We start from the raw sequence: 16,286 nt of genomic DNA on the forward strand, positions 1-16,286 counted from the left end.
AAATAATCTGGGTGGTACCAGATCAGTGTAGTACAGTAGCTCTAGTGTTGTGGCTGTCACTCACTTTGGAGTGGTTTGACCGGTATGAGGGTATTGAGGGCATTGTCTCTGTCACTTGTAAATACCAATCCTGTTGATATTTGCTTAACCCTGTCTTCTACCCTGAATCATGAGCCCTCTAAAACTAGCAAAAGCGTGTTGGAATTAGGTGGGTCATGGGGCTTAAAGGAGTGATTTGGGTGATTTGGAAAACCCCCCGGTCCGCCCCGGTAACAAGATGTGCACATGCACGCACTACAGTGGGGGGACACGCGACAGGCCAACAGCACACACACCAAGGCCCGCCCCCGCTCGATCATGATTGGCGGATGGCCCCTCTCTATTCTGATTGGATGAAGCCTGGGCCACCTAGCCAAAAACGAAACCTAAGGTTCTTTGACCCCCAGGGGTTAACTGGGGACAGGGAGGAACTCCTTATCACAACAAAACAAAAAAATAAGTGATATTTGAATTAAGTGAAATCACTGAGAAGTAGTCTTATCAGTTTTGTTTTGGGACGTCTGAAGATTAGACACCCCACTTGCTGTGCGTGTGTGTGTGTGTGTCCATCCCAAAGTGGCCTCATAGGAAAGCGTTTTCCACAGTACCATTGATGTGATGTAGTGTTTTTTTTTTTTTTTTAATTTACGTTTTATTGAATTTTAATCAAACATACATGAAAACGACTGACAATTGACAATACATACAACCGAAAACAAAACAAGACAATATACGTACAATACACACAAGGGGAGATGTCTGCCTCTCTTCTCTATTGATGATCATTCATAATACATAAGTACCTCAAACAGGTGCATATACAGGTTAAACATGTTTAACTGAATCTATACAAAATCAGGTCTTATGGTAGAAACATGAGTAATCCATCTAAACCAGTTATCTGTGAAGACTTCAACTTGACCTCTGAAGCTGAATGTAATTCTCTCCATAATAAATATACTATAGATTAAATCAATCCATTCATTCATAGTTGGTATAACATTTGTAAGCCACTTTTTTGTTAAGGCTTTTTTGGATGCCACCAGCAGTACCCTCAGTAGATACTGATCCTGCTTTGCAAATTGAAGTCCTTCCAGATCTGCAAGATACATGGTTTTAAAATCAAAAGGAATGTCAACACCAAAAACTGCTTCCAGGACACTGTGGACACTTCTCCAAAATGGAACCTGATGTAGTGTTTTTAATTGTCCTTGGACCTTTCATGTTGCCTGTCACGTGGCTTCACAGTGTTCTAGTCAAAGCCCTGGCCTCAGCGCAGCCAGCCAAGCAGCAGGGATTCTTTTGCTCTCGGTGTCACTTTGATTTCTGTCCTCATGAACCACGTGACCATGTGGCACTTAAAGGCTGACTCATTATTCTTCCCCACACACACACACACACACACACACACACACACACACATCTCATAATAATAATTAGAAACGCTCTAATTAATTTGCTTTGAGAATTATTTTCTTTCTTCAATATTGTATTATTAGTATTCTCTCCTTCCGGGCTGAGTTTAAGTAGAGGACACGTTTCCATGTTGCAGTTATTATAAGACCGTTCAGAAATCATGATAGTAATAGATTTTGCCCTGAAGCATTGTGGGAACATACTGTATGCAGGGGTGTCATGATTATAGGATAGTTAAAGCAGTGACACATTGTTTGAACCTATAATGTGCTATAAAAGTGTTGTGACAGCACAAGACCATAGAGAGATTTGTAAGTGGTTATAGATCGCCATTTTTTTAAGTGTCCGGTTGTAGTGGCGTATAGACCAATCATGTAGAAAATAATGATTATAACCCATTGTGGGGGTTATATAAGGTGTCACGACTGCGTCATTGAGTTATTACAAAGCTTTAATATAAATACACGTTTCACATATTCTTTGACTCGGGAACGGTGATGACGGTTGAATGGTTGACAGCAGCCATTGTGATTGGATTGCTTTGCAGTGGACGGGTTGCTTCACAATGTGAATTCCAATTCTTCACAGTAGATGAGTTAACCACCACTATACCCCCCCCCCCCCCCCCCCCCCCCCCCTTCTCATCTATCAGTCTCCTCTGAAGTGATACTGTGTTGAATTGCTGATGTGTCCAGAGAGAGAGAGAGAGGGGGAGAGAGAGAGAGGGGGGGAGAGAGAGAGAGAGAGAAGGCAGGAGGAATAAGTTAAGTATTGTAATCCATCAGAGTGTTGTGTCTCCATGGGGCACGATTGTGCACAGACACACACGCGTGCGCACAGTTACATTCCATATCCAGTCATGCTGCAACTCTGTCGGTGTTCTGGATGTAGAATCACACACCATTGCCTCCGGGCTGCAGCACAGCTGGGTTCCCCTGGTTTTCCGCTACAGTCTACTGACCGCAACGTTCATTGTAGAAACACACTGACTGATATCGGCATGGATGGAGTCTGCATGTTGACACTACATTTGTGCTGCAGTGCCAAAGAGGCTTCCCCCCCAACCATTCACCTAGGGCTGCAACTAGTAAGTGAGTAAGTACGTAGGTTGGAGAGGACTGTTGTCAGTATTGGCCAGAACGCGGGAGTCTATCCCTGTTACAATGTACTAGACACCTGGGAGATTGCAGAGGTGGAGCACCACACCTATACCATCAGTCAGCTCCCAGTACTTGTTCACCAGGACCAAAATAATGCTCAACTTACACACTATGTTTATTGCGAACGCAGTGATTGCGAATGCAGTGAGCACTAACTATGAGACCTAGCAGAACATGTCTGTCTGTCTGTGTGTGTGTGTGTGTGTGTGTGTGTGTGTGTGTGTGTGTGTGTGTGTGTGTGTGTGTGTGTCACGCTGTAACACCACCCGCCTGCTACCAGAGGGCGCAGCTGTACACACAAAACACACACACACACACACACACACACACAAAATAACTTAACTTAAAAAAAAAACTTTAAAGTACATAATTTATTCTAATTGTTGTTATTGCAATTTACGAGCTGCGTTCGCTTCCCGCGTTTGCGCGTCTTACTTGTAAATTCATAAAGTATTCTCTTCATCCTTGGTGTGTAGGCAATATGACCACTACACTGTGGGGGCAGAACACTTGGATTCGCCATTCGCCGCAAAAGAAACCGTCACAAACAAAACGTACTTTTCTATCAAGTAATTGATAGAAAAGTAACTTTGGAGGATGAACTATTCCTTGAATGAGGCCGTTCTTCCGCACAAACTTGGAGAAACGGGGAGATTTCGGCCTTTTGAATTTCAAGGACCCCCACATTTTATATGCGCTGATTAGGCCAGAGCTTTTCAAAATGTACAAGCGCGTCGCTTTATTTTCTCTCTATATTATTGTGACACTATATTAACTACTTTTTGTTGGGACCCAATAGTAATTCTCAGTTCCACAAGTGCAGGTAATTATATACAGTACGTAACACCTTTGGCATGATGACAAGTAATTATCCCTTTTACTATGATGGGTTTTTCTGTATGTCTGAAGGAAGGCACCGCAGTAGTTGCTTATATTGTACCGACGGGTATGAGGACAGCTTGTCGAGTTATTGCTAATTAAAATAACATAAATGGAGCTCCATTGAGTGCGTGCGTGGTATTGAATTGAGTTTGAGGTTGAATTTTGCTGGCGTATAGTACCAGCACATAGTTAAAACGTTGGTGTGCATTTACCTATACTCTCTAGAGCAGGGGTTCTCAACGTTTTTGGCCGGGGACCCCCGGAAATGCTTTGGCAATGTCTCGGGACCCCCGCCCCGCCCCCTCCCGACCCCCAATATAAATTGACTGCTACAATAACCTTAAACCATTTTGGGCGGGAACCCCTTTTGGTGTTTTTAAGCATTGTTATAATTTAGCTATTGAAATATAGCAGATCTACAAGCTCATAGCGCGCCACCAAGTGGCGCGCTATGAGCTTGTAGGTCTGCTATTTTTTAAAAATCGTTTTTTTTTTAATAATTTGGGGACCCCCTAAAATAATTTGGACCCGCGACCCACGGGTTGAGAACCCCAGCTCTGGAGTATAGGTAAATTTCATTTTTCCCATAGAGATTTACAAAAATATCAATTATTTTAAGCCTAGAATCCAACCATTCAGGATCCTGGTGAATTATGACCATAAGATCTTTGATTCTGTGGAAGAAAAAATAAATAATTATATGAAATACTAAATTAAATGAATAGCCTACACTTTGTATAGTGAGTTTAACATTTTCTTTCTTCACAGAATCAAAGATGTTAAAGGAGTTTGCACACAGAGTGCGTTTTTTTCGTCCGTTTTGAAGATCCGAAATCCGCACAAAAAAAGTCACACTGAGTGCGATGCGAATTATTTAAATTAGTAGCACTGTTTTCGCAGAAGGAAATTGAGTAGCCTCTGCAGCAGCAGTGAGGACGATCCCCTGATCCATGAGTGGTCAATGATCCAATCTGAACCCTCAGTTGATCTGATCATTTTCAAACATGTTTGATGTTTATCTGGATTGCTATACTGTATGGAACAGCACAACGGGGGACTGAGAGAAAGACAGATGCAAGGGAGGGGGGCAATGCCGTCAGCACGCTGATCGACACACGCACGCACGCACGCACGCACGCACACACACACACACACACACACACACACACACAGTCACACACACACTTGGACTGACGCTTTGCAGTTTTCATTGATGAGATGAGAGACGTATCACGTATAGCTATAGCAGGTGCAATTAGGGATGAGACATTTTGGCCGATATCCGATATGATTAAAGGACCACTTCACCACTTTTCAACTTCTCTTCCTATAATTGGTCCTAACTAATGTTCATGATAAAATGCCACCATTTTTTCCTACTCAGTCTGTGTCTCATAGGAAGGCTGTGGGCAGTTCAGAAACCCGTCCACCAGTGACATCATCGATGGTGAATCCAAGCTAATAGAAACGGCAGGCTTTCTTTTCCTGAAAAGTTGCAATGCAAAAGTTGAAGCCATCATTCTCACGATAATAAACATCTAAATATATTTTAAAACAAATCTTGTTTAAAAAGTAATATGCCTAATGATGATGTCACTGGTGGACGGGTGTCCGAACTGCCCAAAGCCCTCCTATGAGACACAGACTGAGTAGGAAAAAATGGTGGTGTTTTATCATGAACATTAGTGAGGACCAATGATATGAAGAGATGTTGAAAAGTGGTGAAGTGGTCCTTTAATTGCTGGCCGATAACTGATATTACAGATATGATCTCATAAAAACATACATGTAACGGGCTACAGGCTTAGGCAAGTCAGATTTAACTTGTATACATTTTATATTTAATATTGTGAGCTTGTAGATCTGTTCAAGCTGTTACTTTGGGCTTGTTTATCTGTAAAGACAGATAATTCATTAATGTGTGTGTGTGTGTGTGTGTGTGTGTGTGTGTGTGTGTGTGTGTGTGTGTGTGTGTGTGTGTGTGTGTGTGTGTGTGTGTGTGTGTGTGTGTGTGTGTGTGTGTGTGTGTGTGTGTGTGTGTGTGTGTGTGTGTGTGTGTGTGTGTGTGTGTGAATATATTAGTAAATAACAGACAAACAAATGGCCAACAACTCTTAAATAAAGGCTAGGCTAATAAAGATTATTTTCAACTAGGACATTCCCTGTGATAATTATGATGTCATAGAATAAATTTGAGAAGATAAATTCTCTCTCTCTCTCTGTGTGTGTTGCATGCGCTACTGCCTCACTCTGGCTTTTCATAAAGTACTTTCTCGAGAGGTGATCAGTGGTGACCATGTTCGTCTCGAAGGGCTCAGCGCTGCTCAAAGGGTCAAAGACCATGTCTAGCTATGTGAAAGACCATGTCTAGCTATGTGAAAGACATTCACTCCTGGATGGCTGTTGATATCAATATTTTTGTAAATCTCTATGGGTTTTTTCTGTGGTTCCAGAAAACCACAACCACTGCTATGCTCTATCACTGCTCTTTTTTTATCAATTAGTAGGGATCGCAATCTGACCTTTTGTCAAAATAAAAAGAAGAAAAACATACTGGTTCACCCCTAATGCTGAGCGGTTGTGCCACCAACACATCTTCATCCCTCTGTCGAGCCCCCCACGCTGGGCGTGTGTCACAATTCTGCATCCCTGTCTTATTTAACTGCCCCCTGTTTCTCCACCCTCTCCCCCCACCGTATCTAACTCCCACCTGTCTTCCCCACATTCACCCGTCCAACCCCTTATTGTAAATTTCTCCTGGCTCCACCATTGCTCAATTATCCGTCTGCCTTCCTCCCACCTCCTGCTGTCGTGGCCTCTCTCTCTCTCCATCAGCAGAAACACAACCGAGGCAGATGTTTAGCTGCTCACCTGTACTCTACAGTATACACACAACACACTCGCTCACGTTGTCCTCCCAATTGCTGAGCCTGCACTTCTTTTCCGATTTCAACTTTGTGGCGTGAGGCTTTTCGAAACAACTGTTACTTTGTTGCTGTCGGGGCAGAAATATCTTATCTCCATATTCTAGCCTTTTTGTATTTTTCCGTAAATTAACGTCCTATGTTTTCAGCACAAACAAGTATAACTCGGGCTCAGGCATAACCCTCTAAAGCAAGTGTCTGGACATGTCTAGTTAAGCCAAGATTGCATGAAAGTAAAGCATTTCGTACATACTTTTAGCTTACTGATAGTCATCGATAGCAATCGTCAGACTGAAAGCTGATTACCTGAAGCATATGCAACTCCCGTGCCGTGCGTGAACTAACAATATGCTTCATTGTCTCCACCAGGCCGAAGGCATGGGGAGAGAGTATGTTTTGCACTCCGTCCGTGTGTGTGTGTGTGTGTCCGTCCGTCCTTCCTTCCTTCCTTCCGTCCGTCCGTTACCAGCTAATCTCCGGCACCGTTGGCCCGATCCATGGCAAACTTTGCACACACACTCCCTGGATGCCAACAACGAACCTCTGCCCCAAATATTCTTCAATGGCCTGTTATAGCGCCACCATGAGGCCGATTTAGGCAAAACACATTTCTGTACATTACTCGTACACATTTTATCCATACATCACACAATTCGGTATACACTATCTTCATAGTCATGTGATCAACTCGGATCTGCACCATTTCCCATCTTCCATCCTGATTGGCTAAGATTGGCTTCCAAAGCTCACATGATTGGTCCGTTTCGAACAAAATGTCGCAAATCACAAACCGTGTGCAATTTCCGTGAAATTATACATGCACATTTCCACTAGGCCGAGGACGACATGCCACTCATTCTTTTCCAAATCAGCCTCATGGTGGCGCTATAACAGGCCAATTCCTGTTTTTAGCTATAACTGCATCGATCTGTATACAACTTATGTATGCGCAGTTTGCGCACTCCCTAGAGGCCATGGAAAAACATTGTCTCTGCATCCCTCCACATCTACCGGTTATAGCGCCACCATGAGGCCGATTTCTGCAAAACACATTGCTTATGTTAGTCGCACAGATTTCATCCAAATCTCACGCAAATCGGTACACATGATCTCTGTAGTCATGTGAACAAGACAGTCTGTTGGATTTCTCAGATTCTACACTGATTGGCTAACATTGCCTTCCAAAGTTTTCAGGAGTGGCCCGTTTTGTTCAAAATGCTGCACATGTCCTGCTCATCCAGAATTCTATCCTCAGAGATGCTATGAGTGATCTGGCTCTGCATTTCCTCAACAAAAGAACATTGTTGCAAAAAACAAACAAACAAACATGTTTATATTACTCCTAAACATTTTGCCAAACATCTCACACAGTCCTATCCTCCTGGTGGAGACCTGTGCCCGGAAGGGCACTTTTTCTAGTTACACATAAGAGTATTTGAATTGGTCAAACTAGTAATAGAAGCATCTTCCATAAAACCCTAATGGTCTCGGATATTTCATAAAAGCACAGGTAACTGGTTGGCTGTATGTAGAGAACACTGAACTGAAAGTTTAGACCGATTAAAAACTAAACATCATTTTACATATTGTAATAATTGTTTTACAAATCACCAGTGTTGTTTTTGGCAGCAAGTTTTAGTCATAGTCTCTTGAATAGTTTTCATTTAGTTTCAGTCACATGGAATGTTTTAGTGTTAGTCTAATTTTAGTCTACTAAATCTACAGTTGATTTAGTCGAACAAAATGTGTTTTGGCGGGCCTTGATGCCGTCGTAATGACTGTTTTTACACTTGCTGAAAATAGCCGAACTACAAGCCCGCGACGCGTTGTGTGCTTGTAGATCTGCTATTTTCAGCATGCAACTAATTGTAAAATAACTTATACTAGATCTCTTGTCCACTAGTCCCTAACATTTTAGTCTAGTTTTTATTTGTTGACGAAATTGTCAGTATATTTAGTCTTAGTTTTAGTCATCATAGCTTAGTTTTCATTTAGTTTCCATTTCAGTGAAAAAAGGTAGTCGACGAACATTTTTTGTCGACGAAAACAACACTGCAAATCACAGATTGGAACGTGGCCTAACAAGTGACTAGTGAGGTTGGTTTTTGCTTGAATCCACCAGTGTCGCATGCTGTAACTCCTGGCTATAGAAGCGCACTGGCCATGAAAACTTCAGCGATTATCATGTTCAGAGTTTGTTTGGTACACTAACTTGATGCGAGCTGCCCACCCACGCCTGGTCTCCGCTGCCCTTTTCTTTTCCCGCTTATTGAACACCACGCAGATGATGAAAATTAGATTAATGCCGTAGGCTAAAACCTCCCAAAAATTACAGCTGCCATCTTTCATTGCGCTTAAGAAGGCAATTGTGCGTGGCACAAACACTCACAGACTAAGGAGAGGCATCCTCACTCAACGCTTCATTCCCCTTCAGTCCCCTCCCCTCCTCCAATGTATGTGACGTTCATCTTTTAAAGGCCCACACAGTTCGTTGTCTCTATCTATATGACATTGTGCATGCAGTATCTCTCTGTCTATATGTAAACCAACTGATGCTGAATTTAAGTTAGAAAGCGGACCAAGAAAATAGATTGTAGAACATGTATACAAATGGAATGAGCAGATCATATTTTTTTTGCTCATTTCAACTTAAGATCAATAGTTACAAATGTCATCATTGCATAGCGATAGCTACAAAGAAGGATGTGCTTCTGTTAAAACGGTGACCAGTGATCTTTGGCCAACATATGATTTCCCACTGTCCTTAGGGACTTTACTCTGTGCTATTTGATTCCACGGTGGCCTCAAGGACAGCCACACGTACTGCTATCTTTTATTCATGGAGAGCCATGGTGACACCGGGAAATCTCCAAAGCAGACTATAAGAGTGATAGCACATTTATACCATCTGAACGCTGGACCTCCAGGGACTGCTATAATAGCCTGACAAAACTAGGTTTTTCAGAAATCCAATCAGAAAGCATTTTGTCACTGTCAGGCAGAAACCTTAACTTTTTTATTTATTTTTTACTTTTTACTTTTTTTGTTGTTAATTAACGCCCTACTTGATCATATTACAGTCGGTGTCACACCAACGTACCTAGAGTAGCAGATCAACAATTTGCCCTCATTTCGAGCTTGTAGATCTGCTACCGTTATTTTCACATTTTAATCCTGAAAAGGAACAGTTTTGGACACTATGAGGTTTTCTCCCGACAGAGACGATAATGTAGAATCGGCCTCGGGTCTTAATGGGTTAAGAAAATGTGCCCATCTTTTCGCTATGCCCGTCATACATACTCGTTTTGGTTGGCTTTATAAGGGAATAGTCGATACAGTGTACTACCCCACTATAGAGGCATGTACAGCAATTGTAATGCCTGCGGATAGACACCATAGTATATTTAATTATACAGTGGATTTATTTATTTAAGATGGTATCAATGGAGCCTCATGTGCACCAAAGCCTCCAGCTGTAATCGAGGTGCTTTATCTCAATGACGCATACATATTTCCAATCTTTTTACCCTGCTCCCCGTTGAGAGGATTATCATTTAGAGGCTTTTTTTTCGAGGGTGAAGAATCTCGCCATCTTGAATAACGCCTTTTCTTAAAACCCCCATATCCTAGCTTTTATAAATAACATCTTTCTTGGTCTCTCTCGCTCTCTCTCTCTGTCTCTCGGCAAGGGTAGAATTGTTGGCTTCTTTATTATTAAGCCCCAGTTCGTTAAAGCCTAGAGCAGTCTTTGAATTGTACAGATTTATTTTTTTACTTTGAAATCTTGCAGCACTAATACTCACGAGATAATGGGCCAGTGTCTTAGCTGTCAGGCAGATGTGGGCAAACACTGTTTGATTCACACACACACCGAGTATTTAATGATGCAACTGGGTAATTACTTGTTGTAGACATAGCTTGCTCGGCTGGGTGTCCTTAGTTTGGGATCACAAAGAAGACATGACCCGTTTGATGGCACACCCCCACAGGGAACTTGCTACTTCTTGTCATTTTTCTTCTTTTTTACCAGTGGCTAGAAAAGCACTGGTCTCTGAATACCCATGGAAAGTTCGACATGCTAGGAAACGCAGTAGAGCATAGTAAAATGTGCCAACATACAAGTACCATGCGATGGGACACAGCTATAAATCATCAACAGATAGGAGTAAAAAATACGTTCAGAAAATCCATTAATACATATAGGGTTTTAAAACCACAGGGCAGAGCAAGGTGAATGTAGTGGTTTCATTGAAACTAGGGGGAACCATAATGCAGGGAAAAAAGATGGGTTTTAAGTCTAGATTAAAAAAATGTCTAGTGAGTTGGCATCTCTAACTGCCAGGGGGCACGATGTGTGAATGCTCTGCCCCCCCCAACCGTTATTTTATTGTGGTATGTGGCTGTGAGTTTTCCAGCATCTTGGGAGCGTAGAGGTCGTGGGAGGATGTATGCTTTTATTCAGCTGGACATGTATGGTGGAGCAAGTCCATTTAGAGCTTTAAAGGTCAGGAGTTTCAGATGATGGAAAATGGCTATATACAGAACGCAGTCTCAGAGCCAGCATGTTGTGAGCGTGTAGATTGGCTTATTTCACAATTATTTTACAATGAAGTACATGGCTTAAGTTATGTTTGTTGGGATATTTAGAGGTATGTGCATCCAGGCTTTCCAAGAATGTCAAGCCCTTTATGCTGAGTAGCAAGAGATTGTCTAGGCTAGGGTAGCAAAATGGATTAAAGGTTTATACTCGATCCACTATCGATGCGTCAGGAAAATCTGCCATCCTCTCAGGCCAGATGCCGAGAGGATCAGTCACCGGGTGACTAACAGCGTTGTGTTGGAGATCAAATGCAGCCGATTCTGATGGCTGGGGCATGTGTTCAGAATGGCCCAGGATTACATCCCAAAGGTCCCTTTAGGATGGACTCCTGAGGGGAAAAGGAAGAAAGGGCAGCCCAAAACAACCTGACAAACTGTGACAGCCGAGCTAAAGGAGATGAACTTTACATGGGGCGAGGCACAGCATGCAGCACAAGCCGGGTCCCGCTGGAGGCAGATAGTCAAAGCCTTATGTCCCACACGGGAAGAAGAGGACTAACTAACTAACTAATATTACTCAGATAGTCAAATTGTTGTTCACACCAGGGGTTTCCGCTTTCTTTTTGTTCCTCTGGCCAACATGGTCACTGTGGACACAAGTGGTGAAGGGCAGCTGGCTTTATAAACCAGCCAAGTGGCAAAATGCCAGAACAAATAAAAGTTGATAGTTTCAGGATGAACTACATTTTCAGCAATTTTTTAACAGTCCGTAGTGAGTTAGTTTGCTGAATTCGTTTTTCCCTTTCTAATTACTGACCGGATGGTAAGATAATTCACAGGGGGATGAAACACATTTGGTTATTTACCCAGAATTACTGGGTAATCACAAATTAACATCGATCCGACACAGTACCTAAATCACTGAATTACGCCAGGTGAAAATTACATTTTATGCTATACCTTCCTCCCTCCCCAGTGAAACTAACCCCCTCGGCATATAACCGACTCTACGCAAACAACTACCACAACTTTCTCAAACTTCACGAGTTTCACATTTACTAAATGTTCTGGTTGTACAGACTGTTAACTTAAAGATGGAGTGCCATGCTTTTTTTCCCTACCCTAAAACATGATCATCACGTATTATTATTATTATATAAGGAGGAAGATTTTTTTCTAAAAAGTTGTTAAAATGTCATTTTTATGTGGACACTCCCACCAGTTTATTAAGTATGCCTGGTTTGCCTGATGGGTGGTGATGGGTGGTGAATCTGGTGATCCACCTGAACTGTCACAGCTGTTGTTGTATGATAAAGGGGGAGGGGTTAGGGTTGATCTTGTGATGTCACTATATCACAGTTTGTTTCTTTGGCACGTTTGACGGTCAATGTTTCAGCCTCCAGAAAGAAACCTTAAATACAAAGGGAAGACATCATTGCACATCATAACCACACCAAGGGGTCTAATGAAGTACTGTCACCTCATAAACACTGGAAAAACTGGAAAAAATACAAAAATCACAGTACTCCATCTTTAACCAGTACTTAAAGGACCACTTTTCAATTTACAGTATCTTCACATAATTTGTTCTCACTAATGTTCATGATAAAATACCACAATTTTGTCTGAGACTGTCTGGGCAGTCTGGGCTGTGGGCAGTTCAGGATTATTATTATTATGTTTTACTATTTAGAGTTTTATTATCGTGAGAACGATGGCTTCCATTATCGCATTGCAACTTTTCAGGAACAGAAAGCCTGTAGTTTCTATTAGCTTGGATTCCCCATCGATGATGTCACTGGTGGACGGGTTTCTGAACTGCCCACAGCCCTCCTATGAGACACAGACCGAGTAGAAAAACATTGTGGCATTTTATCATGAACATTAGTGAGTACCAATTATATGAAGGTAGGTTGAAAAGTGGTGAAGTGGTTCTTTAAGACCCACATTTTTGCTGCAGAGGACTCCTACAATAGGTTCACTGTGTGTGTGCTTTGTACTCCTTCCTGTTGTGACTGACTGAGTTATTGTTGTCCTAGTCTAGTCTACTTTGTCTGGCCGTATGTTTTCTTTTTCTGTTCTTTGGACTGCACCCTGGGCCAGTGTAATAACTGGATGGGGGGGGCACACCACAAATAAATTAAATGTTATGGCATTTTCACCTAAAATTACATGCCCAAAATGGAGGGTATGTGCACGCATGAATGGCAAATCGAGTGGCAAAGTGAGTTTAATGTAGTTTAATGCAATCAGATAGGACTTTTCTGTTTGGATGTCATGGTCATAAAGTCGTTTTTTTGCCACTCTTTCCTGCATAACTTGCGGGTATGATGATGATGATGTCACGCGCATACCCTCTCTATGGACGGCAAGTTGAAAAAACACGTGATTGGCACTGATGGCCTTTGAAAATAAAAACATGTGATTGGCACTGGTTGAGTTAAGTTCATTTGAAAAAGAAAATTGGTATTTAATTTTATTTCAGAAAATGTTAGATTTATTCAGGAGGGGGAAGTATAGAGCCTGTATATAGGATTTTAGTATTTAAACATTAACGTATTCATCTCTCTCTCTCTCTTAGACATGGGACATGGCAGATGATGAGCATTAGATCACATTTCTGTCAGCTTGAGGCTAACTGTGACAAATCATGAGAGCAAATGTCTCTCCCCCACTGGAGAAATGCGTTCATTCTAGCAGACGGCCCTTCTCCCTGTTATGTTTTACATGATTTACACTGGCCACTGGTTTGGCGCCACACTCCCATCTGCTGGTTGATGGTGGTACTCCATGTTGCTCCTTGCGTCCCATAAACAGTGGTGGAATGTAACGTTTTTCTGTACTTTACTTAAGTATTCTTTTGAGGTCTTTTTACTTCACTGGAGTATTTCCAATTTTCACATCTCGGTGTCAAATAATGATTATACTTTTACTCCACTACAATATTTTAAAACGTTTAGGTTCTAGTTACTTAGGTACGTAGGTTTAGCTTATTATTACGAAACATGCATTATCCACTACAGCCCTATGGACACTTCTACAAGCTCAGTCGCATAATACCGACGCATTGTGAGCTTGTAGATCTGCTATTTTCAGAAGATCTTTATACATCTATATATACATTAGAGGATCCTGCCACTTTCCACAATCCACTGCCAAAGTCGGTGTCTGTGACAGACGCCTCTGCTCTGACGTCAGTCACTTAACCTCTGCGCTCTCCGCCGGTCCTGTCCGTTCATAATCGCGTCGCTAAGTCATAGACTGTGATCTATGGGCAGTATGCGGAACTGCCGTCTACTTCTATGCTCTGCTGTGTTCTGATGTCACTCACTCCACCTCTGCGTTAACATCTTCACACAGCGCACACCACACGCTGTGTCCTCTACAACGACACAGACTTTCACAAGACAATCAACAGCCAATTTCCACACCGCGCGCACAGAGCAACGATGGCACCATGCAAAACAACACTTACCTTGGCCATCGCACACGCACTGCCAACAGATTCCATCCATTTCGCCATGCGGCAGCAGCTGCAAACTCTTTAATTTTGTTTACCTTATTTCTTCACTTGCTACGCAGTACGCACAGCAAACAAATACCACGGGCCCCTTTCAGCAGATAAAATCCCATTATAACTAGCCCTCGTGTCCACGTCTACACATATGCACGCACGCACGCGCACACACATACACACACACACACACACACACACACACACTTCACAGTACGCAACGTGTGCACACACACACACACACACACAAAGTTCTTCGTTTTTTCCTGTGCCTCATAAACCAACCACATCACTGTTGATAACGTTGCATCAACAACAGTGTTACCGTTCTTATAGGCCTACAGTGCGTCTACATTGTCGCAATATGTTGCGACAATGTAGTCGCATATAATGTTCTATTACTCCACATGTAGGACAAATATGTTCACTTCGATATCAATGTCTGCACGTCGCCATCGCTGCATGTATTGTCCTGTGTGTCCTGAGTGTTTTTGGCAGCAAATTTTGATTTTAGTTTTATTCATAGTCTTTAGTTTTAGTCACATTTTACTAGTCACCTGGAATGTCTTGGCGCTAGTCTATTTTTAGTCGACTAAATATCATAAGATTTTAGTCGACTAATTCTACAGTTGATTTAGTCGAACAAAATGTATTTTGGCAGGCCTTGATGCTGTCATGTTTTTTTCACTTGCTGAAAATAGCCGGTCTACAAGCCCACAACGCGTCGCGAGCTTGTAGATCGGCTATTTTCAGCATGCAACTAGTTGTAAAATGACTTATAGTGGATCTCTTGTCCACTAGTCCCTTCCTAACAGTCTAGTTTTAGTTTTAGTCGTTTTATGTCTAGGATCGCTGAAGAAGGAAAGGCCAAGCAACGGGCACTGTCAAAAAAGTGCGATCCCGTTTTATATCATTAAAAAGCTTTATATGGCAGAGAATTCCGTCGGAAGCAGACGACGATTGGATTTAATTTGAAAATAAAACCCCCAAAAAAAAACAGATAATTTGAATCGAACATTTAGGAAAAGTCATGGAAGGGGAACCTTCTGAGAGCTTCAGGGGCAACATTGTAATGTTTTAATATTATGCTTAATGTGTTTTTTTATGTCTTTGACCCCAGGAAGACTAGCTCGCGTTTAGGGGGCAGCATAATGAGGGATCAGTATAAGACACTAATAAACCAAACCTTGATCCCGCTTTCCTCTCTTGTCTCTGGTCTTGGGCAGCCAGGGGCCTACCTGCGAATCTACAACCTCCATGGGGAGGTGAAAGGGGCCGGCAAGGTGCCCGGCAGCAACGCGGACAACTGTTCAGAGGTGGTCGGTCACCTGTCGTTCCACCTCCACGGAGGCACCACCTTCGGCAGAGGCATCCAGGTCCTTCCAGATGACTGCGCTGAGATACGGGACATGAAACGGTACGGCAGGGGCAGGGTTCCTCGGTGCAGATCATACTAAGAGTTTAGCTGCTCCTTCTTTACCAACTGATCTACAGCAGTGGTTCCCAAACCGTTTTAGCTCAAGACCATGCCCTGGTCCAGTGCTTACAGCGAGTCTCTCACTGCCGCCCTGCCGGACACTGCTCACTAGCAGCTTTTCCCACTGCGTGCGAGGGTTTACAATTCCCCGAAAATAAACAAAACGACGTAACTACTCACCGACACAAAGCCTGCTAGACCTTGGTAAAAGTCTATTCTCGAAGCTGGGAAGCGTCTCAGTATGTTTTGCACTCCGTCCGTCCGTGTGTGTGTGTGTGTCCGTCCGTCTGTGAACAGCTAATCTCCGGCGCCGTTAACCCGGTCGATGTCAAATT

The 16,286-nt window shown here is 42.6% G+C and overlaps 1 protein-coding gene across 3 annotated transcripts in view; it reads left to right on the forward strand.

Annotated features, from left to right (window-relative positions):
- The window catches only part of pot1 (protection of telomeres 1 homolog), an 84,985-nt gene that overhangs the window by 39,891 nt on the left and 28,808 nt on the right, over nucleotides 1-16,286 (forward strand). For all 3 annotated transcript variants that reach the window (XM_079500968.1, XM_079500970.1, XM_079500969.1), the window contains exon 11: nucleotides 15,701-15,891. In XM_079500968.1, the coding sequence (XP_079357094.1) occupies nucleotides 15,701-15,891 (191 nt within the window). The remainder of the gene's footprint in view (nucleotides 1-15,700; nucleotides 15,892-16,286) is intronic.

This window comes from Electrona antarctica (assembly GCF_951216825.1).
Source record: "Electrona antarctica genome assembly, chromosome: 5".
NCBI classification, from domain to species: Eukaryota; Metazoa; Chordata; class Actinopteri; order Myctophiformes; family Myctophidae; genus Electrona; species Electrona antarctica.